At 43.3% G+C, this 27,754-nt stretch overlaps 1 protein-coding gene across 1 annotated transcript in view; it reads left to right on the forward strand.

Annotated features, from left to right (window-relative positions):
- Nucleotides 1–27,754, forward strand: part of LOC126196182 (peptidoglycan-recognition protein SA-like) — a 122,067-nt gene that overhangs the window by 37,386 nt on the left and 56,927 nt on the right. Inside the window, exon 3 of the mRNA XM_049934547.1 lies at nucleotides 22,446–22,564. Within this exon, the coding sequence (XP_049790504.1) occupies nucleotides 22,446–22,564 (119 nt within the window). The remainder of the gene's footprint in view (nucleotides 1–22,445; nucleotides 22,565–27,754) is intronic.

Below are 27,754 nucleotides of genomic sequence, written 5' to 3' on the forward strand. Positions count from 1 at the left end.
TTAGTCGAATTCGAAGGTGTTCTCGCAGGTGGTGTTGTCTAGTACAAGTGGAAATCGTGTAAACAACAGTGTTCTGTGCAGTAGTGCTATTTTTTTTTCTGTGCTCCGCCAATATCTTCGAGAAAATGGTAAACAGAAGAGTGAACAACAGCGCGTCCAGCAGCGGGGAAGCAGCAGGTGCGGCGGGCCCGCTCTTGGCGGAAGGTGCGGCCGCGGCTCCCGGCATAGCGGAGCTGGTCCGCTCTGAGGTAAACGCTGCGCTTCGCGATAAAAACAATCTCGATCTGATAGCAGGCACTATATCAGACACTGTAACGGCAGCAGTATTGGCCAAAATGCGTGAAACTGTTGAGGCCAATACTGCCGAAATTACAGCACTAAAAAAGTCTGTGTCTGAATACGAGAAAAAGGCACGAGAGTTGGAAGTGAAACTATCCGCCGCAACTGACGAACTAGAACAGTACCAAAGGCGAAATAGTCTACGACTGTTTGGAGTAGTAGAAAATAAAGAAGAAGACACGGACAACCTGCTTATACAGGTTGCGCGTGAAAAATTAGGCGTAGAAGTGACCAAGGCAGACATTGACAGGAGCCATCGGGTGGGACGAAAACTACCAGGTGCCACCAAACCTCGTCCAATAATAATTAAATTTATCTCGTACCGAAAAAGGGCAGAGATCTTTACCCAGAAGAAGAAGTTAGCAAGGACAGGGCTTACAATAAGGGAAGATCTGACACACGAACGGCTAAAGCTTTTAAACAGTGCCATATCCCATTTCGGTCTTCAGAATGTGTGGACTCAGGATGGCAGAGTAATCATTAAGACGGCAGCTGGAAAGAAGACAGTCACAAACATGACAGAACTGAATAGTATTAAGTGAAGCTACTCGAGCCAAAAGTGCAAACTTAACACCATTTGCAAATTGTAACAGCCCTATACTCAGATATAGTCTTGTAATTTTATTAATTTTTTAATTATACCCATATTTGTACCTTCAACTAATTGTTTTTGTAACTGTATTAACTTTTCACTATTTTTTTGTGTCTGTAGCTCTAACCATTACTTAATTTTAGTTACTGCTAATACTTTTTTCATTTTCTCAGTTTATTCTCTTCCGTTCTGAATTAGTTCTATTGCAATTATTAGTCTCTCCTTTAGTTCATTAATCACCCATCTCTTCAGTTTAAATTGTTCATAACAAAAATCACTATCAGTATCACTTTAGCAAATTTCAATCTAATTGTAGCTTCCTACGATAATCACTACCAGCATCACTTTAGTAAATTTCAATTTAATTCTAGCTTCCTACGATAATCTATTAATTATTAAGCTTACTTCTCTCTGCTGGCAGCATCGGCCTCTTAAATCACTCCCTTTTCCCTTATTTCCACCCTAAGCTGTTTCAAATACGCTAATTAGATTTCTCCTCGTACGACAGAGGATACACAGTGACACACAGCCGCCACTGTTTTGGTCATATTCTCCTTGCACCGAATACCACAAATCCATTTTCTATACTCCCGCAACCTCAGGAAATCTCTAGCAGTCGCCTTTCTTTCGGCACTCGCGGTGTCACACACAGGGCGCGCAAAATCTCGGACACCCCTGTGTTATGTCACTTGGCGGAAGCAGCGGCCAGTGCCCCTCGCGGCAGGTAGTGCCTAACAAAGGGACGAACCAGTCTGCCACCCTACTTCAGGCTGCCCAGCGGAACGCGTCAGAGCTTTTAGCAGCTCACTGCAACATCCAGTCTTTACCTGCACATTACGAAGAACTTAGCCTCCTCTTCAACCAACTAAACTACCACGTAATCCTCTTATCCGAAACGTGGTTGAAACCACACATATCCTCTGCATCTATTCATCTCCCAGGGTACACATTTCTTAGGGCAGACAGATTAAAAAAGCGAGGTGGCGGCGTCGGCGCGTATATACGAACAGATCTCAAAGCGAAAGTCTTATGTACGTCAAATCCTGCTGAAGAAAAAGAGGCTGAATTCATGTTCATTGAAATAAATATACAAAGTCGGAAATTCTTGACTGGCGTCGTGTACAAGCCGCCAAAAATAAGCTCAATGAGTTCCTTCCAGTCGGAATTACATTCACTTCAGTGTCAATACGAACATGTCATCGTAATGGGTGACTTGAACATAGACCTGCTAAGAGACACTCCCTCCGCAATAAACCTAAGAAGACTGTTTAGTTGCAATAGCATGAACATTCTTCCATTACAACCTACACACCATACGGCGCACAGTCATACTCTTATAGACGTAATCGCAACGAAACAGACTGACAAAGTAAGAGATGTTGGTCAAACATCGGCCCCTGGCCTCTCAGCACATGATGTAATATTCCTGGCCTACTCTGTGCAGCCCCCAAGGATAAAATCGCGTTACATAACTTGTAGGAACATGAAACGTATTGACCTTGACGCTCTAACAGCCGATTGCTCAGAAATCTCATGGCATCAAATAACCAGAAAACCCACAATCGACGGCAAAATTAATGAACTTGGTGATAAACTCACTGCCCTCTATGACAAACATGCACCTGTGCGCACAATCCGTGTAAGAAAATCTCCTGCTCCATGGCTGACAGCTGAATTACGTCAAATGATGACTAATAGGGATGCTGCCCACAGGCGTTTCAAGGCAGATCCGAAACCCGAGCGTTTCGAAGAATATAGAAAGCTACGGAACAGAGTGAAACAATGCATTCGCAATGCTAAAATCAGGCACGCTCGCTCCCTTGTATGCAGCGATCTGACGCCCAAGACTCTATGGAAGAATCTCCGTAGCTTGGGGGTCGGAAAGGCAAAATCGGAAACCACTTTTCATGTGTCAGCTAACGAATTAAATGAATTCTTCTCTGCACCTCTGAATACCAGCACAGCTGATAATTACTGTCCACAAGAATCCCTAAACAGGATAACTAACAACGATACCTTCCATCTAAAACATGTAACAACAAATACGGCAAGAAAAGCAATAATGAGAATCTCTTCTGATGCAATAGGCAACGACAGTATCGGTATAACCATGATTAAGAATGTTGCCGATATCTTAGTGCCTGTCTTAACTGACATATTTAATTTTTCCCTCGTGAACGGAATATATCCCACTGCATGGAAAAGAAGCCTAATTCGACCCATCCCTAAGATCGAAAACCCGCAACTGCCTAGTGATTACCGACCAATTAGCATACTGCCTGCTGTTTCCAAAGCACTTGAATATATTGTTCATGACCAAATCACTGAACACTTGCATGAATTCAGCCTATATGACAAATTTCAATCCGGTTTCCGTAAACATCACAGCACAAACACTGCTCTAATTAAAGTAACTGATGACCTGAAATATGCCATCGACAATCGAAAGGCAACAATATTGACGCTACTGGACTTCAGCAAAGCTTTTGACACTGTTAACTTTGACATAATGCTCAGAAAAATGCAACAGCTTAATTTCTCTGAAAGTGCAATGAGATGGTTTGAAAGCTACTTAAAAGACAGACAGCAATGTGTTGTCTGCGTAAATGAAAAATCTTCCTGGAAACATGTTTCCTCGGGAGTGCCACAAGGATCAGTCTTAGGACCACTTTTGTTTTCTTTATACGTCAACGATATTTCATCGGTTCTGTCCTCCTGTAAATATCATTTCTATGCCGACGACCTCCAGCTCTACCTAAGCGTCAGACCTGAAGATGTAAACACTGCAATCGCTCAGATGAACGATGATCTGTCTTCAGTAGTGACATGGGCGAAAAACCTGGGGCTTAAACTAAATGCAAAAAAGACGCAAGTAATCTTAATAGCCCATCAGAAATTAATAAGTTCAGATTTCCGCGAACGGCTACCTCCTATTCTGCTCGACGGTACTCCAATACCATATCAGAAAACAGTGAAGAACTTGGGTGTAACTTTGGATGAGCATCTCAACTGGGCGGAGAATACAGTCGCAGTGTGCCGAAAGACGTCTGCTTGTCTCTATGCTCTCAAAAAGTTTCGGAACATATTTCCACAGGACTTGAAACGCCAGCTCGTGCAAGCACTCGTTCTACCGAACCTCCACTATTGTGATGTGATTCAACAAGGCATGAGCAGTGAAAACAAAAGACGGCTAGAGCTAACCATGAATGCCTGTGTGCGTTACACCTGCAACATTCGCCGATACGATCATGTTAGTGCTTCATACTCCCAGCTAGGGTGGCTGCGGTCGGACAAATTGCGCGACTACCACACTCTATGTCTACTCCACCGACTCCTCGAGGCGCAAACACCCCAGTACCTTGCTTCAGAGATTAAAAACCTGTCATGTCATCACAATCGAAACACGAGGTCACTCTTATTTGGTATCCTAACTGTGCCCACTCACAAAACAAAAACTTTTGCAAACTCCTTCTCAGTTGCCGCTGTCCGCCTCTGGAACAAACTGCCCCTTACCTTGCGCAAAATTCAATCTCCTGCTGCTTTTAAGAAGAAGTTGAAGCATTTCCTACTATCATCCTCATAAAGCTCTCCACAAAATTAATGTACAAGGACAATCCCCTCATCTGTCAAATAGCAAAGCTAGCGTCTCCTATGTTGCTCCTGAGATGCCTTCCTCTTCATCTATCTCTATTAGCCACGCAATATTCTTTTCCTTTATATTTCCTTAATTATGTTTCATCATGTCTCTCTATTCTTCTCCTCCCTTCACCATGAGTCTCCCTCATACTCCCTGCTGCCAGCACTCCTATCTCAAATCTGTCTGTTCAATAATGTCTAATTATAACAGTACTTGTGATCTAAGATTATAAACTCTATATGTATGTATTTTTCCAGGTGTACCTTTCAAATTGTTTATTTCACTTTTTGTACTAGATGTAGTTTAACATGCCTACTAAAACATATGAATGTAAAATAAGTAGAATGCCTGGTTAGATGTAAGAGAGGGCCTGATGGCCCTAATCTTGCCAGGTTAAATAAATCAATAAATAAATAAATCAATAAATAAATAATGAGAGCGTAATTTGTCAGTGAACCATCGCTAGCAAAGTCGGCAGTACAACTGGGGCGAGTGCTAGGAAGTCTCTCTAGACCTGCCGTGTGGCGACGCTCGGTCTGCAATCACTGATAGTGGCGACACGCGTGTCCGACGTATACTAACGGACTGCGGCCGATTTAAAGGCTACCACCTAGCAAGTGTGGTGTCTGGCGGTGACACCACAGTAAAGGCATCAGAGGCAATTATGACGTTGCGGTTTATAATGGAAGCAAGAAACTAAAAAAAAAAAAAAATAAAGCCACGTTCATAAGATTTGTCAACCTGGAAAAAGCGTTACTGTGTAAAATGGTGCAAGATGTTAGAAATTATGAGAAAAATAAGGGTAAGCTACAGAAAAGTATGGATAATATGAAATATGTGCAAGGATCAAGAGGAAACAATAAGACTAAAAGACCAAGAACGAAGAGCACCGATTAAAAAGGGTGTAAGACAGAAGGTGGTCTTTCTACCCATACTATTCAACCTATAATCGAAGACGCAACGACGGAAATTAGAGAAAGGTTCAAGAGTGGGATTAAAATTAAACGTGAAAGAATATCAATGATAAGATTCGCTGATGACATTGCTGTCCTCAGCGAAAATGAAGAAAGGTTACAAGGTCTGCTGAATGGTATTTACTGTCCAATGAGTGCAGAATGTGGATTGAGAGTAAATCGAAGGAAGACGAGAGTAATGAGAACCAGCACAAATGAGAACCTTATCATAACTGGTAATAACGAAGTAGATGAAGTTAAGGAATTCTTCTACCTAGGCAGCAAAATCACCCCTCACAGACGGAGCAAGGGTGACATAAAAAGCAGACGGGCACTGGTAAAAAGGGCATTCCTGGCTAAGAGAAGTCTATTAGAATCAAACATAGGTCTTAATTTGAGGAAGAAATTTCTGGGAATGTACGTTTGGAGCACAGCCTTGTATGTCAGTGATACATGGACTGCGAGAAAACCTGAACAGAAGGGATTAGAAGCATTTGAGACGTGGTGCTACCAAAGAATGTTGGAAGTTAAGGGGACTGTTAAGGTAAGGCATGAGGAGGCTCTCCGCAGTATCAGCGAGGAAAGGAATGTATGGAAAACAGTGACAAGTAGTAGTGACTGGATGGTACGACATCTTTTAAAACATCACGGAATAACTTTCATGGTACTAGGGGAGCCGAAGAGGCTAAAAAAGGAGAGGAAGACAGGGATTGGAATACATTCAGCAAATAATTGAGGACGTAGGTTGCAAGTGCTGCTCTGAGATAGAAGTTGTCACCGGAGAGGAATTCGTCACGGACCACATCAAACCAGTCAGAAGACTGACTAAAAAAAGTCCTAAAGGCATGAAAGTGGCCTAAATTCATCGTCAGATCAGTGAAGTGGATGGAGAAAACATAAAAAGTGATGATATGGTGCGGCAATGGGCGAGAGCGTTTAAAAATGGCCTAACGAATGTGCGTTATGAGGAACGAAGAGAGCGACCTTCATCTACATCCATGTGATTACTCTGCTATTCACAATGCCTGGAAGAGGGTTCAATGAACCACCTTCAAGTGGTCTCTACCGTTCCATTCTCGAATGGCGCGAGGGAAAACTGAGCACCTAAATTTTTCTGTGCTGGCCCTGATTTCTCTTATTTTATCGTGATGTTCTCCCTTTGCAGGTGGGTGTCAACAGAATGTTTTCGCAATCAGAGGAGAAAAATGGTGATTGAAATGTTATGAGAAGATCCCGTCGCCACGAAAAATGCCTTTGTTTTAATCACGATTACCTACTTGTTTCACTCAGATTTCTATTCTCTTTTCCTTGTGTTTCCTTTCCTTTTTTAGTGCGTTTCTTCTCCTCTTGTTTTGCCCCTGTATGTGAGGATTTGGAACTGCGTCAGGTCTGTGTCTTTTAGCCGTTCTCCTTGTTCGCTGTTCGTCTTCGTCCCTTCACCACATGTGTTCCTGTTTCTATGCATTTGGGCGCTGATGACCATGCTGTTTAGCGCCCGACAACCTCAAAACACACACACACACACACACACACACACACACACACACACACACAATTATTGCCACTCCAATTCACGTATAATGTCTGGCACTATCTCCCGTAGTTCGCGATAACACAAAACGAGCTGCCCTTCTTTGTACTTTTTCGATCTCCTCCGTCAGTCCCGTATGATGCGGATCCCACACCACACAGCAGTACTCCAGAATAGGGCGGACAAGTGTGGTGTAAGCAGTCTCTTTAGTTGACATGTTGCACCTTCCAAGTGTTCAGCCAATGAATCGCAGTCTGTGGTTGGCTCTATACACAACCTTATCTATGTGATCGTTCCAATTTAGGGTATTTGTAATTGTAATCGCTAAATATTTAATTGAATTACAGCCTTCAGATTTGTGACTTATCGCGTAATCGAAATTTAGCTGATTTCTTTTAGTTCTCATGTGAGTAACTCCACACCTTTCTGTATTCAGGGTCAATTGCCATTTTCGCACCATACAGATATCTTATGTTAATCATTTTGCAATTAGTTTTGGTCATCTGATGACTTTACAAGACGGTAAATGGCAGCATAATCTGCAAACAATCTAAGACGGCTACTGAGATTGTCTCCTGTGTCGTTAATATAGATCAGGAACAGTAGAGGGCCTATAACACTTCCTTGGGGAACGTCGGATATTATTTCTGTTTTACTCGATGACTTTCCGTCTATTACTACGAACTGTGACCTTTCTGACAGGAAATCACGAATCCAGTTGCACAAGTGAGGCGATACTCCGTAGGCACGCAGTTTTCTTAAAAGACGCTTGTGAGGAACGGTGTCAAGTCTTCTGGAAGTCTAAAAATATGGAATCAATTTGACATCCCCTGTCGATATCACTCATTGCTTCATGAGTATAAAGAGCTAGTTGTTTCGCAAGAACGATATTTTCTGAATCCGTGCTGACTACGTGTCAATAAATCGTTTTCTTCGAGGTACTTCATAATGTTCGAATACAGTATATGTTCCAAAACCCTACTGCAAATCGACGTTAGTGTTGTGGGCCTGTAATTCAACGGATTACTCCTACTTCCCTTTTGGGTATTGGTGTGACTTGAGTTCCGGATCTTTCTGTGAGCGAGCGGTTGTATATAATTGATAAATGTGGAGGTATTGTATCAGCATACTTTGAGATGAACCTGACTGGTACACAATCTGGACCGGAAGCCTTGATTTTATTGATTTAAGCTGCTTTGCGACAAAACTTCTATGTTTCTCATCTTGGCATTTGTTCTTGATTGGAATTCAGGAATATTTACTTAGTCTTCTTTGGTGGAGGAGTTTCGGAAAATCGTGATTAAAAACTCTGCTTTAGTAGCACTGTCATCAGAGACTTCAGTTGTTATAGCGCAGTGAAAGTATTGATTGCATCTTACCACTGGTGTGCTTTATGTATGACCAGAATCTCTTTGGGTTTTCTGCCAGATTTCGACACAGTTTCTTTGTGGAAATTATTGAAAGCATCTCGCACTGAAATGTGCGCTATATTTCGAACGTCTGCAAAACTTTCCCAGTATTGGGGGTTTTGCGTTCTTTTAAATTTGGCATGCTTTTTTTTCGCTCCTTCTGCAACAGCGATCTGACATGTTTTGTGTACCATGGGGGATCAGTACCATCACTTATTAATTTATCCCCTCAGGGGACTCAGCATTTATTTGCTGGGTACGGGCTTGGCGAACCCGGGGTCCCCGAGCTGTGGACTGGTGTGCGCCGCCAGTCCTCTGACACCGTAAGCTTTGGGCATGCTTCAGCGACCACCGTGTGGCGCAACGGTGGAACGTTGTGTGTCGCAGGGACCGGGGATCTTGGCTTGATTGCCTGGATCGCGAGGATGGTGCATACCTCTATAAAAAACCCTTCAATCTTAAGGTGTGCTGCGCTCTGATAAGATGCATGGCTGTTGAGGTGGAACAGTCGCTAGCGGGCGACCTCTGAGGAACCTGCCGCACCTCAGTTGTATAAGGCTTACCCAGGCATGCGGGGCTCTGTCTGGGCTGACGTTTCGTTCCCTAGCTGCTCGTGGGACGCACATGGCAACCACGTATTTTCCTTCACCAACTTCGCAATCAGTCAAGCGCATGAGGGAGGCTAGTCCTCCCGATATGCAGATGGAAAAGCGTAACAGGGCTCTTGGAGTCGTTAATGACAATGTTTTCATCGTGATTAAGAGGAAGGAGGGCTCATTTGAAAAAGTGTCTCCTTTCTACATACATAAAGGTTTAGAAGGACTCGCAGGTACACTGAAATCTATCAAACGCCTGAGGAATGGTACCCTGTTAGTTGAGACTACTAGGGCAAAGCAAGTGGAGCTGCTTCGAAAGTCAACCAAGTTAGGCGAGTATGATATTACTGTCGAGTTGCACAATTCCCTCAACTCCAGTAAAGGCGTTGTCACCTGCCGTGATTTAATGGATATCGATGTCGACGAGCTGAAGCAAGAATGGGCAACACAGGGGATTGTAGACGTGGAACAAAGGACGCGTAGGAATAATGGAGTTCTTGAGAAATCTGCCACTTTCATTGTGACTTTCAATTCGCCTGTCTTACCTGAACACGTTCTGGCTGGTTTCCTCCGACTTAGGGTTCGGCCTTATATACCTAACCCTATGCGCTGTTTCAAATGTCAGCGATTTGGCCATACGACGATGAGTTGTGGGGGTGAACCGACCTGCGGTATATGTGGCAAGGCAGCCCATGAAGCTGGGACCGACTGCACATCTCCAGCGCTGTGTATCAACTGCTCTGGGAGCCATCCCGTCTGGAGCAGAGACTGCCCCGTCTTTGCGGAAGAACGCAAAATTCAGGAGATCAAGGTGACAAAGAGGCTACCTTATGTGGAAGCCAAAAAAGAGTATCGGGCTACAAAACCCCCTGTCTTTGCCACATCCTATGCCTCCTTGGTGCAGAACCGTGCGTCGAAAGTGGACGCTTCGACGCAGACCATGTCCAGCGTCGCCGTATCTTCCACCAATACCTGTACCTGCGTTTGTACCTGCCAGAGCACTCCCACTAACGATATAGCTATTCAGGCTGCTCCACCTGCACCAACTGCTATTGCTGAGAAAACTCCAGTGAAGCCTTCGAAGGCCCTCCAGAAACAGAGTGCCTCTCCACTTCCCCCATCCCCGACTTCCACAAAGAAAACGGGACCAGGGAAAGGGGCACGGCGTTTGACGTCAAACCTGCCGCAGGCGCCATCGGATGTCGTCATGGCATCCCTGACTGATGAGGAGGAAATCGTCATGGATTTTGATACCTCTTCCCCAGAACCTGGCAGCCCCTCTGCTGCCACTCGCTCTACAAGTGCCTCACCAGCGCGGCGCAAAGACAGGGGGAAATCTAAACCGAAACGCTGATATGGCTCCCATACTTCAGTGGAATCTGAATGGAGTCAGACCTCACTTTGCAGAATTGCGGCTGTTAGTACAGGCAAACCCCTTTTGCATCTCTTTGCAAGAGACGCATTTTAAAGAGACCGATACGCCTGTACTTCCAGGATATCGCGTGTACAGGAAAGACGACCTGACTGGTAATAGGGCTCAGGGTGGGGTGGCCGTGTTCATTAAGGACACGTTCCACTCCTCACCTGTGACCTTAACCACAACGCTACAAGCGGTTGCAGCTCGGATCCTGGCCCAGGTTGATGTCACAGTGTGCTCCCTGTATCTACCACCTGCTGAGCACATTGACAGTGAAGCCCTCGCACGGCTCATTGCTCAGCTACCCCGACCCTTTCTCATTTTAGGAGACTTTAATGCTCATCATGCATTATGGGGTTCCAACAAAACCTGCCCCAGAGGCCAGATGATTGAGCAGTTGCTCAGGACTTCCGACGTCATACTGCTGAACACAGGTCAGGCCACGCATTTTAGCACCGCTTCAGGTTCGTCTTCTGCCATAGACCTCTCTATTTGTTCGCCTGTGCTTGCGGACATTGTTCAGTGGGTCGTAGACGACGACCTTCATGGCAGCGACCATTTTCCTATCTGGCTTCATCTGCCAGTTGAAATGGGTCGTGTCGCACAGCCGCCGAAATGGTTGTTCCGGAAAGGAAACTGGACGCTCTACCGGCAGTTGGCTGTTTTTGAACGGTGTGAAGGCGTCCAGGATTGGGTGCATCACATTACGGCGGTGATGCACCATGCCGCTGATGTATCCATACCAAAGTCACAGGGAACACCTGTGAGGCAGCCTGTCCCTTGGTGGAATGACGACTGTCGTACCGCCATCAGAGATAGACGGGCGGCTTTGAGAAGACTCCGTCGGTGCCCCACTGCTGCGCATCTGACAACTTTCCGGATAGCACGGGCGCGGGCGAGACAAATCGTTAGGGAGAGTAAACGGAGGTCTTGGCGTGAGTTCCTGAACTCCATCAATAGGTCCACGTCTTCAAGCAAAGTATGGGAAGCCATTAGGAGGATCTCAAGGCGATACTCTCGACCGCCAATGGCAGCTATACGTGAGCGGGGGTGTCTCCTAACATCTCCGAGAGACATCGCCCGGGCGTTGGCAGAATCTTTCCAAACTATTACGGCCGATTCTAGCCAGGACCCGGAATTTCTGCGCTGTCGGGGTACACAGGAGAGGGCTGGTTTTGATTTCCGTTCAAAGAACGCTGAGGAATACAACCAGCCTTTCTCTTTGTGGGAGTTGGACTCTGCTCTGTCCGTATCTCGGGATACCGCACCTGGTCCAGACATCGTATAGCATGCTGCAGCAGTTGGATCTGCGGTCGAAGGAAGTCCTCCTCCAACTTTTTAATGAAATTTGGAAGACAGGCGACTTTCCTAGTTCGTGGAAAGAATCGATTTTAATTCCCCTTTTAAAACCAGGGAAGGATCGGACCGAACCCAGTAGCTATCGTAGCATTAGTCTCACGAGCTGCGTAGGAAAGACATTTGAGCGTATGGTCAATCGGCGCCTGGTGTGGGTTCTCGAATCCAGATCCTTACTTACCCGCTGCCAGTGTGGGTTCAGGAGGTATCATCCCACCCTCGATAACCTGATCCTACTCGAAACAGCGATACAAGATGCTTTCCTACGTAAGCAACACCTTATCGGGGTTTTCTTCGACCTGGAGAAGGCATACGATACTACCTGGAGGCATACCATTTTGCGGCAGCTTTATGAGTGGGGTTTCCGTGGGCGTCTACCCACACTCATCCGATCCTTTCTGTCGGACAGATATTTTCAGTATAAGGTTGAGAATGTCCTGTCTGACCGTTTTAAGCAGGAGAACGGTGTCCCTCAAGGAAGTGTCCTCAGTGTGACAGCTTTCGCAATTGCCATCAATAGTATTGCGTCCACAGTACGACGGCCCGTGCAGTGCTCCTTGTTTGTGGACGATTTCTCCATTTTCTGTGCGTCTTCCTCCCTCACAGCTGCTACACGCCAATTACAGCTGACACTCGTGCGATTGGAGGAATGGTCTAAGACCACGGGCTTTAAATTCTCTTTGGGGAAGACCGTTTGTGTAGATTTTAACCGTTCCCGTTCTCTTTTTAATCTCCCAGTTTTAAAACTAGGAGACACTGTTCTCCCCTTTATGGGAAAAGTTAAATATCTCGGGCTTATTTTTGATGAGAAGCTCACATGGTTGCCACACTTAAAGGATCTAAAGGTCCGCTGTTTCAAGGCATTAAACGTCCTTAAATGCGTCAGTCATAGATCCTGGGGCGCTGACAGGGCACGTCTGCTCCAACTTTATAAGGCCTTTGTGCGACCTCGACTGGAATACGGATGTCAAGCTTATGGCTCTGCCAGACCTTCCTACCTCAAAATGTTGGACGTGATTCACCATGAGGGTATTAGGCTTTCAACGGGGGCTTATCGCACGAGTCCGGTTGCTAGTCTGTGTGTCGAGGCGGGAGAGCCTCCGCTGTCCATTCGGCGTCTTCTCCTCGTGGTACGGCACGCGTACAGGGCCAAGTCCACTCCTCTTTCATTGGCGTCCAACACTTTTTCCCAGCCGGCACTGGAACGTCTCTTCCGCCACCGTCCGAAGGCAACAAAGCCGTTTGGCATCCGTGCGAAGGAGAGTCTCGAGTTAGTACATCTGGAGGGCATTAAGGTACTCCACCAGGGATGGAGTAGGGGATCTCCCTGGCGACTACAAAGGCCAAGATTACTTCTTGATCTGGCTGCTTACAGGAAGTATTGTACCCCAGACCACCTTTTTAAAATTAAACTTACTGAGATTTTAGAACGCCATTCCGATTTTATTACTGTTTACACGGATGGGTCTAAACAGGGTGATTTTATGGGCTGCTCTGCTGTGTTTCCCGATACTGTCCATCGGATAGGGCTCCCAGAGCAGTTCTCAGTTTACTATGCAGAACTGTTTGCCATTCTGCAAGCATTAGAGCATATGCGCCGACATCGTGGCACGAAATTCATCATCTGCTCCGATTCCCAAAGTGCTCTACACGCTCTTGAACAGATGTACCCAGCAGATCGGATGGTGCAAGAGGTGCAGGACGCACTCCTGCTCTTGCAACAGCAGGGTAAGGACGTAATTTTCTGCTGGGTTCCAGGGCACATAGGGATTCCTGGCAATGAACTTGCAGATGCGGCTGCCAAGGAGGCTTGCTCCATCCCACCTCCTGCTCGCTGTTCCGTCCCCCTGCAGGCCATTACGTCTTTCGTGACTCGGAAGGTCATGCGTTGGTGGGAGGCTCAGTGGCTGGACGTGAGGGATAATAAGTTGCGAGCGGTGAAGGATTCTGTCCGACCGTGGCTCACCTCCTTCCGCCATCGACGCGCTGAGGAAGTAGCCCTTACCCGGCTTAGAATAGGACATTGCCCTTTGACACATGGTTTTCTATTACGACGTGAGGAGCCACCAACGTGTCGGACATGTGGGAAGCAGCTGTCGATACTACATATTTTAACTGAGTGTGTTTTATATGCGGGTTTGAGGGAAGATTTCAGTTTCCCACCAGACCTACCCTCTCTTTTAACTAATAATGAGGCGAGTGTCGCTAGAGTTTTACGTTTTTGTGTGATGTCTGGCCTTCTTCCCAAAATATTGGGATTGAAGTCTTAATGTGCTGTCCGGTGGTTTGGCCACCCATTATTTTTGTAAGTGGTCACTCAGCCACCGTTAATTACTTTTTTACCCGTTTGTACTGCTATTTTATTTTTAGTTTTATCACCCTGTCTTGATGTGCTGTGTCCAATCTTGCAATTTTAACAATAACATTTCTCTCACAATTCGGCTCTGAATTGAACTTTTGGGAACGGGCGCTGATAACCTCGCTGTTGTGCGCCCTAAAACACTAATCATCATCATCATATTAATTTATGTGGTATATATATCGCTCAATTGCTGTCGATACTATTTGGCGCAAAAAGTTGATGATTCAGAGAGAAGACACTTTACGACTTCAACGTAATGCGACGAGTTTCCTCAAATGTCAGGAAGTGTGCTTTACGCATCTGTTGCCTAATCAGGCGACAGATTTCTACGAATGCAGTATTCAAGAACTATAATAAAAATAAAAATTCGTGTGGCTAACTGGCTGGGAGAGGAAACTTGCAGTTTAACGTGGAATACAAACCACGTTTCGTTTCTGGTGACTCGTGGTGAAGACTATGTCCGACCGGAATTCGATACTTTTTTCTTTTAACCTTCAGAAAACTTTATCAGTTTAGTATACACATGGAAACAGAAAAAGTTATTAAGAAATGTAAATTATTTATCGTTTGATGTTTTTTCCTTTTAAACCTCTTTTGATCCTGTTTCATTGAATACTTCTTTGGTGTTTAGAGTTCGTTTTCTTTTTGGATACTTTTCCTTGCGTCTGTTTTTGGAATGCTTTGTCAGCTGTGAAGTTCTCGAGTTAAGTTTGTTTACTTCTTTCCTCACTGTGTCCGAATTTTTGTTTGCCGTTTACTGTCAACAAATAAATAATTTTGTTGCTAGCATACAGATTCTTATAGGGTACAAATACATGAGAGTAGGTTGACAGTCTTCACTGTTAATTTGCAGCGGAACTTTTAGTATATTTTGATTTTTCTACGACTTCATTTTGGAGATCCTTATTTTATATGGAAAAGATGACACGTAGGAGGAATACAAATAAAAATAAGTTATGGTCGTAATACAGCTCACAATTTTAACATTATCAAGAATTTGATAGGGAGATCATGAGTCACAATAAAACCTAAATAAAGGGAATATCGGTAAATTCGTATACAGGGGCAGTTAAATAACTAACTTAATGTTTAGAGGGATTAGGCATGAGATTTCAGAGTAGAATTTAGCTTTTTATGGGTGCGTTTTAACATTGAATTATTTTAACAGATTTAATTGGAGGACGTGACGTTGACCTCTTGGTTTCGTCACTCGCTTCATCGCTAGACTATTCAAAAGCTGCTTTCACGATACAGTAAGTGCTTAATATTGGCGGGAATTATGTATAAAAGTAGGTTAAAGTACAGGCTTTCAACTAAAAATAAAATTGCTTAGAAAAGTCTACTTGTTACATTTTCTACTTGTTATATTTTTATTTCAAAACGGTACTTAAAAACACGACTTGTATAATCTTTTTTAAACTGTTGGGTCCTACGTGCATACTACTATTTCTTAATATATTTAAATATTTTGCAAGCTGGTGTCTCATGACAGGGAACAGAGTGTAAAAATGTTAATACTTCAAATTAACATTCTTGTCCGAAATCGTAAATTTCTTTGTTGATCATCCGCGTTGCTTAAACAATCAATTTTGCTATTATTATTACACTCCGTTGAATTTACTGAAACAGGATTTGTGTCCGATATACTCAAATACGTAGTTAAATGTTCTGTTTTAATATACTTTTGGTTATCAGTTAATAGTACCTAAATAACTTTTTCATATTAAATTAAGAGCTTTGTCTTTTAAAAATATTACTCCTTTGAAAATATTTCGGCGAGCTATTTAGAAACGAGATATTTCATTTCTGACGTTTTGTACGGGTCACTATATAAATAGTTCTTTAAATACACCGGATGTTCCTGGACAACTGGTAAATAGTCAGCGAAATGACAGGAACGATCATTCGAAACAAAACATTCTAGTAATCATCTACTCTAAAATGCATATCTAAAGAGCTATGAGCATTTCTTCGACAGAAGAAAAATATTTGACAGTGGTCATAGCTCTTAAGGTATACACTACAGCGCCTATGTTAATGCATACTAGACTCTTTTGCTTTAAATCATCGATCGTGTCATATCCCTGAATATGACCATTTCTCATGGACACCCTGTATGTGAAGTATCAATACACGACTGAGAATAAAATTCTTCATACATAACTCAGGACATGTATAAAAATCAATTATTACTTTTTAACTTCGGAAATCAGTTCAGGATGGTTTGTTAAGTACCAAAGAATACAATCAAATGCAACATATTGACTTTGAGTAATAGCAAATATACAGTAGTTGAGTCGACTGCGGCCAGAACAATAACTAATTACTGTATCGGCTATTCCTTATTCATTAACAATGGCACAACAGATTTTGTGTAGCCTTGAGCTGCTCCTAGGGGGTGGACTGTCATCGACCCGGTGACATTTGAATATGGCGTCATGAATTTTCCTTGCTGCGCAAAGAACAGCTGTCAACGTCGATTGATCTGAGACGTTCGCGCGGCAAAAGAAAACACTAAAACCCTCAAAGACTTTGTAGTTTGAATTAAAATTAGTATTACGATGAAAAATCATCAACATAAAATGTATCATACGTCGTAGAAAAGTAAGTATATGTCGCGTAGGCGCACAAGTCTTTAGTGGTAGTCCACAAAAATCTTTGTCGCTACGCCTTGTACGGAAGTGAAACGCCGAAGCATTTGAAAGGTGGTGCTACGGAAGAGTGTCGAGGAGTAGATAGGTAGATCGATTAACTAATGGGCAGATACTGAACCGAAGTGGGGAGAAAGAAATTTATGGCTCAATCCGACTAAAAGGAGGAGTCAGTCGATAGGACACACATCCTGCAGCATCAGATAATAAATTTGATAATGGAGAGAAGTGTGGGGGAAAGGGACAAAGGTTCAACTACAGTAAGCAGATTAAAATAGTAGGTTGTAGCAGTTATGGAGAGCTAAAGAGGATTGCAAAGGATCGACTAACATGGAGGGCTGCAACAAGTCAGTCATTGTCCTGAAGATAACAATATGACAGTTTGTAAAAACTTAAATGGGTGACAGTGGGTCAATATAACATAATTACCAGGCGACCACCAACTAATATTCTAAGGTTCAACGCGCTTCCGAAACTCACTAGACTTAAATCTGTGTGGTTCCAGTACGGCAGATACCGCGCGGGTAACTGTAAATAAGCGGTTCTCGTCGTGTGCCGCACGCATCCACGTAAGTGGACGCCCACAGCGTTGCGTCTGCAGCAGCGGGAACTCACGGTTCGGCAGCTGCTTTGACGGCACAAACATCCGCTCCATTCAGCCTCCTGCAGCTCACTGGCCGAGCCACTTCCTGCTCTTCGTGTAGAAAGTATTTGTGTCTGTTTATCCAAGACTCTTCTGTTGTGCTATATAAATCTGTTTCTTCTACACCTATCCATTACTCTGGCTTTCTCTACCCCACGTAATACTTTTAAAGATTCCTCGATGGTTCTGGTATTGTGACTGTGGTTTCGTAGATACGCACTAAATAAGAATTTACAGTTCTCGTTTGTTTGTGCGCTCTCTGAACCTGGAGGAGAGACTTCTACCTGTTTGTCCTACTTGAAAGTTTCACATTCCCCATATTTGATTTTATAGATTGCTGATCGTGTAAATGGTTTTGTTTTGTGGCTGGTGTGTCTGAATGTTGTCCCTACTTGTCTGTTAGTGTGGAACCCGATTAGTACATTATTTTTACGAAAATCATAGATTGTTCAGTCTGACATGGCACTATAATAAAGTAAAGTAACGTATTTCATTTTTTCTGGGTCTGCTCCTCGTGTTAATGTTGTTTCTTTATCTGGATTGTCGTTTTTTCCCGGTAATTTAGTGTACATTTTGTCTACCATTTTACTACTAGCCGTTATTTGTTGCTACATGTTTTAGTATACATAACTCTTCCGTAATTTTGTTGTGTTCTTATGGGTATTAATGAGTCTGATGGATATGTTGTGAAGAAGGGCTCTCTAGTGTGTTTGAATGGCACGAACTGTTTTGGATTATGCTGTCGTTATAGTTTATAAGTTGCTTTACGCTGTTAATGAATATTGCAAAGAAAATTGCAACTTAACTCTGGTTTTTTATCTGTACAGAAAAACAAAATAAATTTATCATCAATGGACGTATATCTTCCTACTGGTAGTGAGCGTCTTTCAGCTCCAGTGGGGGCTGCCGTTCACATGGGACACACTTGTATAAAAATAAAAAGTTGTTTAAATATTGCCAATTCACAACAAAATATAAAACAAATATTGTTGTGGAATCTTAACTCTATGTGCAGTGTTATAAGTACCTCTGGCGTTCTAGAAGATGACGGCTTGAAAACTAAAAGATGTACACAAAGTCGACACATCAATGTCTGCGGCGTACATATAGGTTTATAATTAGCATTAAAGCCTTCAGTGTGGACGCCACTTGTCACTACAGGGGAAGAACGTGTGTGTGTGTGTGTGTGTGTGTGTGTGTGTGTGTGTGTGGGCGCGCGGGATCAGGCTTAAAGCTTCTTAGGCGGTATGCTAAACAGCTCACACAAAACCTCACAGTAAGCATGCGCGCGCATGCTTACTGTGAGGTTTTGTGTGAGCTGTTTAGCATACCGCCTAAGAAGCTATAAGCCTGATCCCGCGCGCCCACACACACACACACACACACACACACACACACACACACACACACACACACACACACCGCCTAAGAAGCTATAAGCCTGATCCCCGGCGACCTACGTGAAAAGGAAGCTCCCCATAAGATCACTCAAATTTTTAGAGAAACAATATCGCGCAACGGATAAATTTTGATTGAATGAAAACGACTAAGGGTGGCCCAGTTAAGCATGAACATATGAGTACCACACATCACAGATATATTAACAAAGGGGCTCATCTAACTACCAATGAAACTAGCAGTTCCTATAACAATTTGATTTATCATAAGACATCAAATAAAATTCTTTACCCGCCGAATCGAGCATATAAACTGAAGTATTGGCAGAAGTGCCAACACCGTGTTGCTAGAGGAGGTCGAAATGCACGCTTTTAGTTACACGCAGACTGGCGTGGGTTCTGGAACAGGACAATGTCTTGAGAATTGCAAATAAAGTACGTAGATGATGTAATACTTAACTTTAATCCATAATTGGAGTACATCGATCTTGATGATACAAAAGTATAATAAGTTCAATATAACTGGTAATGGCGCCTTGCTAGGTCGTAGCAAATGACGTAGCTGAAGGTTATGCTAACTATCGTCTCGGCAAATGAGAGCGTAATTTGTCAGTGAACCACTGCTATGAACGTCGGCTGTACAACTGGGGCGAGTGCTAGTAAGTCTCTCTAGACCTGCCGTGTGGTGGCGCTCGGTCTGCAATCACTGACAGTGGCGACACGCGGGTCCGACGTATACTAATGGACCGCGGCCGATTTAAAGGCTACCACCTAGCAAGTGTGGTGTCTGGCGGTGACACCACATAAACATTTAATAAATGGACAATCTTGTAATCATGTACTATAGACTTGACACAGGTGGATAGGCACATGAAAGCTTAAGGATGTGATCAATGACCGCAAAAAATGGTTAGTGAAGTGAAGAAAAAACCTGAAAAAAATGTACTAACAGCAATAGATTCACCAAGGTGCACGATGGGTGCAACTAGCTGGCTGCTGATGTTGAATCTGCGCAGTTAAAACCTGACGTAAATAGCTTCACATCTCGCTTGGCTTGGTGACTGATCGCTGGCTCACGGTTAGCGCTCTGAGAAGAAATGAGTGTGGGAGACGATTGCAGTGGCGATTGGAAATTCTGAGTCCATCTCGATGTCTGTACTCTGCTCTGTCTGACATTTCTGTCTATGGCTGCTTTAAATGCAACATTCATAAATTGCTCAGAGCAAGTGGCTTGTTTAGAGTCCCTACAGCTAATGTGTTCTGACTTGGTTCCCTGAAATATAGCTGGTTCTGCTAGCGTAGAACTCTCGCCGGCGAATTGCAGCAGATCCTGCGAAATCAGACCAATAACAATTTTATAAACAAGTTTAACAAATTCCTACTCTTGTTTTCGTCACGGTTAACCGATTATGGTGTGATACAGGAAAGAAGATAAAAAGCTTTCCCACCATATCATGGGTTTCCAACCCCAGCCAAGCCAAAACGTTTTCATGCAGACACACGCAGGAAAATGTACCTTCCGCCAAAATAATTACTGTGGGCCAGCTGGAGTCCTTCTCACTGGAATTTAAACGGATATTCCTTCATGGAAATACTGTGAACAATAGAGCGGTCACCCGGCTCAGATCTTTATCTTATCAAAAAGGATCCCTTTCAGCGTCTCGCGCGATGCAGTTTTGTGGAACGCAAGCTGCCATCCTACACCTGCTGTGCAGAGATGGGACATCGTGACTTCTCCGTTCTTTACCTGCTCGGGTTTGCTTTCAGTCCTGAATATATTTGACACCTTGGTCCTTTTCGTTAACGTTCCTATCGTGAGCCAACTAAAGAAACCACCCAACGCTGCAGAAAAACCAGTCCCCTTCACAATGATAAAAAGAAAGCAGAAAGAGTAATTAGCTGTGTACACATTCGCAATAGTGAATACTGTTTGCAGTTCTTATCCCACGTTAAAGACTAGATTACGACGACTATTGGATTGTTCAGATTTAATTATCAAATAGGTTGCATGACAGTTTGGGCATAAACTGCCACGAAACACTATCTATAGGCACGAGCAAATTCTATGCGAAAATACAAAACGGATGATTCATCTAAATGTTCTGACACTGTAAGACGTATATATTTCTATTGTCTATTGTCAAACCACAATTTATTAAAGATGGTTATATTTTATTAATAGGATTAAGTAGAAATAATTAATATTTGTCATGTTGGAAATAATTATGGTAGCAGGGAATGTCTGCACCAAAGTATTGTTGGCAAGAGAGACCGCAAATTGATATAATTTTAAAAAGGGCGGGAGAGACCGCGTATGGATGCATTTTAAGAAAAGAGCGGGAAAGACCGCGCATTGATAAATTTTGTAATGGTAGCAGGGATTGTCTGCACCAGAGAGCATTGTTGGCAGGAGAGACCGCACTTAAGCGTTCGTAGGAAGTCAGTAGTAAGCGAGATGTGAAGAGAGTTGGTAGCAGGTCTGAAGCGAGAGGTTGAGACGAGCAGTGTGCCTGCCAGCCACCAGCTATGATTTACAAGAGATTATAAACGGATGTACAAAGACATCAGCTAACTATTACCATAAGAGGAACTGATATTATTGAATTATTTTCTTTGAGAAACTCAAGACTACTGAAGGTATGTTTGCGCAATGCTAGTTGTAAGATTATTGTAAAAAGTAAGTCCCATTTGAACGTTTCTAAAATCATTTCATTACCAGCAGTAAATATTTGAAGAAACGTTTTCAGAATATAATTAATTTTTGCCAGCAATGTTGCATTACTGATTATAATCCATTCCAAAAACCATCAACGTAAAACTTTGCAAACATTTTATTGTTGTCAAGAAAAAGTGTAACTATGAATTACGTAACTTCAGTCAAATTAATTAAAGAATAACGTCAGCTTTGCTATTAAAGAATGTCAGCTTTGGTAATAAATACAGCCACTTATTATGACAGCCCACCAGCTGTTAATAGAGTATAGTAAACCAGAGTAAGTATATTTATGTCGCAGTTCGATGTAGCAGTCAGATGGCGATCCAGTAACAGTAAAAAAAGGTAAGGAACAGTTTTGGGTTATTGCAGATAACGACTGAGGGCCACGACGACGACACATTCTGTGTTTCGTCGAAATAATCAGAAAATCACTTTTAATAAGCAGCAATTAAATTTGTATACGAAGATTAAGAAAGAGAATAAATTTCAAAGGGAAGATTTCATTTGTTATTAAGCAAGAGATAGAAATGCTAAGGAAAGGTTTCATAGGTTATTGCAGAAGGGAATGTTGAGTAACAAAAGAGACATATAGAGGAGACGGGAAGGTTTCAACACACCTGTCCACTAGCGGCACTGTGCATATTACGCATCGATACCTTGAAAGACGCTGTAGCCACTGGTACATGTAGTTTTTCCGTGCGTCTTACAGTTTTTCTGCAGTTGTCTTCTGAAACCGTGGAGGTGCTCGCAAATAACCCTGTACTTCAGTTTTTAATATGCATTACAGCTTTTGCCTCTGTTTGTATAATAGCAGATGTGACATTAAGCATTACGGCCGTGTTGCAGGTTCCTGGTAGGCGGCGACGGCAACGTGTACGAGGGGCGAGGCTGGCACAAGCAGGGCGCGCACACGCGCGGCTATAACAAGAACTCCATCGGCGTCGCCCTCATAGGCGACTTCACAGGTCAGCCAGCGCCTCCAGCTAATATCTCCCGCTGCACCAAAAAATCAAATGTTCAAATGTGTGTGAAATCTTATGGGACTTAACTGCTAAGGTCATCAGTCCCTAAGCTTACACACTACTTAACCTAAATTATCCTAAGGACAAACACACACATCCATGCCCGATGGAAGACTCGAACCTCCGCCGGGGCCAGCCGCGCATCCCATGACTCCAGCGTCCAAGACCGCTCGGCTAATCCCGCGCGGCCCCGCTGCACCCTCCACTGCATTGGTGCCGTATGTTGACACGAGGGAACGAACGAACTTCTCCTGTGACCTCTGACGTGTAGAACACGGCAAGTGCCATAACTCGCTTCCCCAGAAACTTCGCTCTGTGGAAGAGGAATCAAAATAAACGAACATGTATCTCGGCTTGTTGGTAGATACTCAACTGTTTCTGAAAAAACGACAGTCAGATTTTGAGGAATTTCGAGGTACTTCATGTGCCCTTTGTCGAGCAATATCGTCAGACTAAGTTGTGGAGAGGCATAGATTTTTCTTTAAATTTTGCCCATTATTACGTTTATTTTGTTTTTAATTTTCCCTTTATTATCTTTATTTTTGTTTTCATTTATAAAAGGTTCAAATGGCTCTGAGCACTATGGGACTTAACATCTGAGGTCATCAGTCCCCTAGAACTTAGAACTACTTAAACCTAACTAACCTAAGGACATCACACACATCCATGCCCGAGGGCAGCATTCGAACCTGCGACCGTAGCAGTCGCGCGGTTCCGGACTGAAGCGCCTAGAACGCACAGCCACACCGGCCGGCGTATCATTTATACTGGGTGGTTATAATTAAACTTTCAAACCGCTGTGGAAATAAGACTGATCAGGACGACTTCAAATTTCAACGGAATATTATTGAAGAAGGGAAGAAACGTATGCCAGAAGAAAAATATAGTTACAAAATGTATCAATAGATGGCGCTGTAAGCATCATAATTTAATAGTGGTCGACTACAAAGACAAACGAATTATACAACGATGCCTAAGGTGTACGTTTGACGATGAACAATCTGCACTACTCAGTGTGCGTGGGTGTACAGGTGTCATACTGTTAGTTACGTAAGCCCATCCACCACAGCAAGGTCCCGAGGCCAAAACCCGCATAAAGCATCACTCACGTCGGTTTTTAATTGTCATGAGGCCAAACACCGCTTGAAAAGCATCAATCAAAATGAAATCGGATTATTAATTTCCGGTGACTGGCGCAAAACATGTTAAATATGTTGTCCACAGTTTCCTGCAACAAGTTGAAATTGAGAAACAGCATGTTCCACAATTGATCGAACTGTTTCCGGGGTCCGTTCAGAACCTTTTGCGCAATCCGTGCCTTCAGTGCAGCTAAATTTGCAATCGGAACACTGCACACAGCTTTCAGATAGCCCCACAGCCAGAAGTCACACGGATTAAGATCAGTTGATCGGGAGAGCTAGGCTGTAGTGAAATGGCGGCTGATAATTCTAGCATTTCCGAAATGGCGCTTCAGCTGTTGCAGTGTGCGGAGGTGCGCCATCTTGCATAAAAATGATCCCATCCACAAATCCACGTTGTTGGAGAGCTCGAATGACGTGGTTGCGCAGAAGACATACATAGTGCCTACCAGTGACGGTACAGGTAACAGGACCGGAAGCACCTCTCTCTTCGAAAAAAATATGGCCGAACCTGCACCACACAGTGACTTTTACAGAATGAAGTGGTACTGGTTGATTTGCGCGTGGGTTTTCCGTTGCTCATATTCGACAATTCTGTGTGTTGACATATCCTTTCAGAAGGAAGTGGACTTCATCTGTCCACAAAATCTTCCACGGCCAATCATTGTCCACTTCCATGCGAGAATGAAATACTACAGCAAAGGTCTATCTTGCTGGCAGGTCAGCAGGAAGCAACTGGTCCACATAGGTAATTTTGAATGAATAGAAAAAATCAGGATGTTACGTAGGATTTTACGCATCGTGGTCACGGGTATGTCCAATGTTCGGGCAATTCTCCGTGCACTACACGTTTCCACAGTACCACTCGCCTCCTGCACTGCTGTGGCCACTGCTTCCACTGACGTGGAATCAATTCGTTTCCTCCCTCTACCAGGTTGCACACCAAAAGAACCCGTCTCTCCGAATTTCCGAATCATTTTCTCCAGACCCTTGGCAGTCATCGGACCAACGCCTTCTACTCAAACCCTTCAGTGTGCGGAACTTCTGCAGAGCGAGTTGTGCACAGTAATCATTCTTGTAATACAGCTTTATACGTAGAGCTCGATCCTGCAGTGAGACAGTCACGGCAAAAGGACGAAAAGCCGTGTACCCAGCAAGTTATACCAACTTCAGTGGGTCGTGCCTATGACAGGTGTTTTCATTTAGATATTCTGACACATACAGCGCCGTCTATTGATCAATTTTCACACTGTTTTTCTTCTTCTGCCGTACGGTTTCCCTCTTCTCCGATAATATTCCGTTGCAATTTGACGTCAATCTGACCAGTGGTATTATTTCCATAGCGTTTTGGAAGTTTAATTATAATCACCCTGTGTATCTGTCCGTGGAAGATTGCTGCACTAATGTTTTCCTGTATATACTGACATAACGGTGCCCTTACTCGTCTACTAATAATGTGTCAGATGAATGAATTAAAAAAAATATTTCAAATTCTTTACGGTGAAATTCCTGTAGTGTATCTTGATACATAATAAATTGCAAGCACCGGTTTTCAGAAAAGTGATCGGTTATGCATGGTTTGGCGCGAAATGCTCACCAATGTTAACGACGTTTCTTTCCAGAGTGATATTCGTGCGAGGAAATGTCACTACGGCAAACCTGCTTTCACGAGATGCTTGTGGTGTTCGGAAAATCTGTTTCGAATGTTTCTATGGCCAGTATAATCCACGGAAATGCACCAGATCTTCCTGAAGAGTAAACTTATGAATAAACTGTAAGAATTAACATAAGAAATGATGCAAGGAACAAATAGCAGAATATAAGAATTTCAAAAGATTGTAGCCCCCCAACATATCACATAGAAATATATTGTACAGTAAATGTCTGACACTTACTGTGAAATGCAGCTGTAATTTTACAATTAATATAACGCCCTTGTATCATCTATTTTGATAAACATTCATGCAATAACCTTCTACGGACATGGGTACGTAAATGAAAACAATAAAAATGAAATAAAATAAATGAAAATAATCGGTTTTCCAACACTGGTCACTAAATTAAGAATCCACGACGCTGATCACTGACCCACCCTTTCGCCCGAGGATATCGCGCTGTAAAGGGAATATAAAGTACCTCGATAACTTTGATCGTCATTTTTCAGAGATGATCAAGTATCTATCGATAAGCCGAGAAACGAATGAGCGTATTTTGGCTCCTCTTCCAATGAATGAACTTCCTGGGCAATCGGGTGATGGCACTTACTGTGTTCTCATGAATGGGGTGGCAGTACTGTCTGCCCCAAGGAAGCGTAATAGGACCGCCAGTGCTTTAATTTCTCGTAAACGATTTGAGAGAGGGGATGAACAACACTACAGGATGCTGAGTATGTGTTGTGTGCAGAAAATTATTCTCGTTGGACGATAGTAACGTATAGCAGAAACACACAATTTTGATGCAGAGTAAATAATTGCAGCTCTCTTAGAGAGGCACCTAGATGAGAACAGGTACGTTATCTGATTAAAAGCAGCCGAACACCTATTAGTGGACATTAATGTTGAGTGTCCACCCTTCACCTTTATGGTGGCTTTAACTCTGCTGGCGAAACGTTTAGTGAGTTCGTTGAATGTCTGTGGAGGAATGGTAGTCCATTTTTCCTCAAGAACCGAAAGCAGCGAAGGTTGGATGCTGTGGTCTAAAGTGAAGTCGACATTCGAGCTCATCCCAAAGGAGACCCATTGGGTTCTGGTCGAGACTCTTCTCAAGCCAGTCTATTTCGTGAATGTTATATTCCACAAAGCATTGCTCGTTGGTTTATGAACGGGTGCACTGACATGCTGGTATGAACAATCATCCTCTACGAACTGTTCATCTCCTGTATGCAGTACACAATGCTAGAAACTGGTCGTATTTTTACATATTTAGTGTTTCCTTAAGCTCAGTAAGGGGACCATAAGCTAAACACGAAAACACTCCCATACAATAACACTCCAATGAGCAAACTTCATTATTGGCGTTATACATTATGGCAGGTAATTTCCTGAAGGCATTCGCCAATCTCAAACACTTGCATCGCATTGCCACAAGGTACAGCCTGATTTATCACTCCAAGTCAATCGTTTCCAGCCTTGCACTGTCCAGTCTCCGTGGTCTTGATTTAGCTGTGGTTGTTCCATGTCGCTTCCATTTCACAATCGAATCACCAACAGTCAGTGTGGGTAGCTTTAAAAGGGTTGAAATACCGCTAATGGAACTGTCACTGGGCTGACATGTAATAACTAGCCCACGTTCGAATTCTCTGAACTCACCTCGCCTGCCCATTTTGGTACTTCTGCTTTTGTACTGACAACACTATACCCTCCGCCTCCTTTTATACTGGCGGGTCTGTTACCCTTGATATCTAGTGGCCAGTTCTACATTGATAAGATTAGTATCTTCGCCCCATACTTTGAGAATACGTAACTCTCGATCTCACTGCATAACATTTGTTGAAGCAATAATAGAAATTGCATTTATTTATTTGTGATAAATAAATCGTTAAAACTATTTGTCTACGACATGTATTTTGAATACACGTTTAGCTTTCCATAATGTTAATTAGGGCATCAGGCGCGTAATATTACTCATTGTTTCAGGAGTCTTTCAACATCCATATAAACACTCGGAAGAGGAAAAAATAGGTCCACGAAAAAATTACCTTAGTGGGACCGGAATCTATAGGTGTGACGTACATATACAAACAAATGATTAGAGCTTCGGAAAAATTGAGTGATTTATTCAAGAGAAAGAACATTAACTGAGCAAGTCAATAACACGGTGGTCCACCTCTGGCCCGTACGCAAACAGTTATTCGGCTTGACATTGACTGATAGAGCAACTGGAGGTCGTCCTGAGAAATATCGTGCCAAACCCTGTCCAACTGGCGCGTTAGATCGTCATAACCGCGAGATGATTGGAGGCCGTGCCCTTAATGCTCCGAACGTCCTCAATTGGG

The sequence above is a fragment of the Schistocerca nitens genome, chromosome 1 (genome assembly GCF_023898315.1).
Source record: "Schistocerca nitens isolate TAMUIC-IGC-003100 chromosome 1, iqSchNite1.1, whole genome shotgun sequence".
Taxonomy (NCBI): domain Eukaryota; kingdom Metazoa; phylum Arthropoda; class Insecta; order Orthoptera; family Acrididae; genus Schistocerca; species Schistocerca nitens.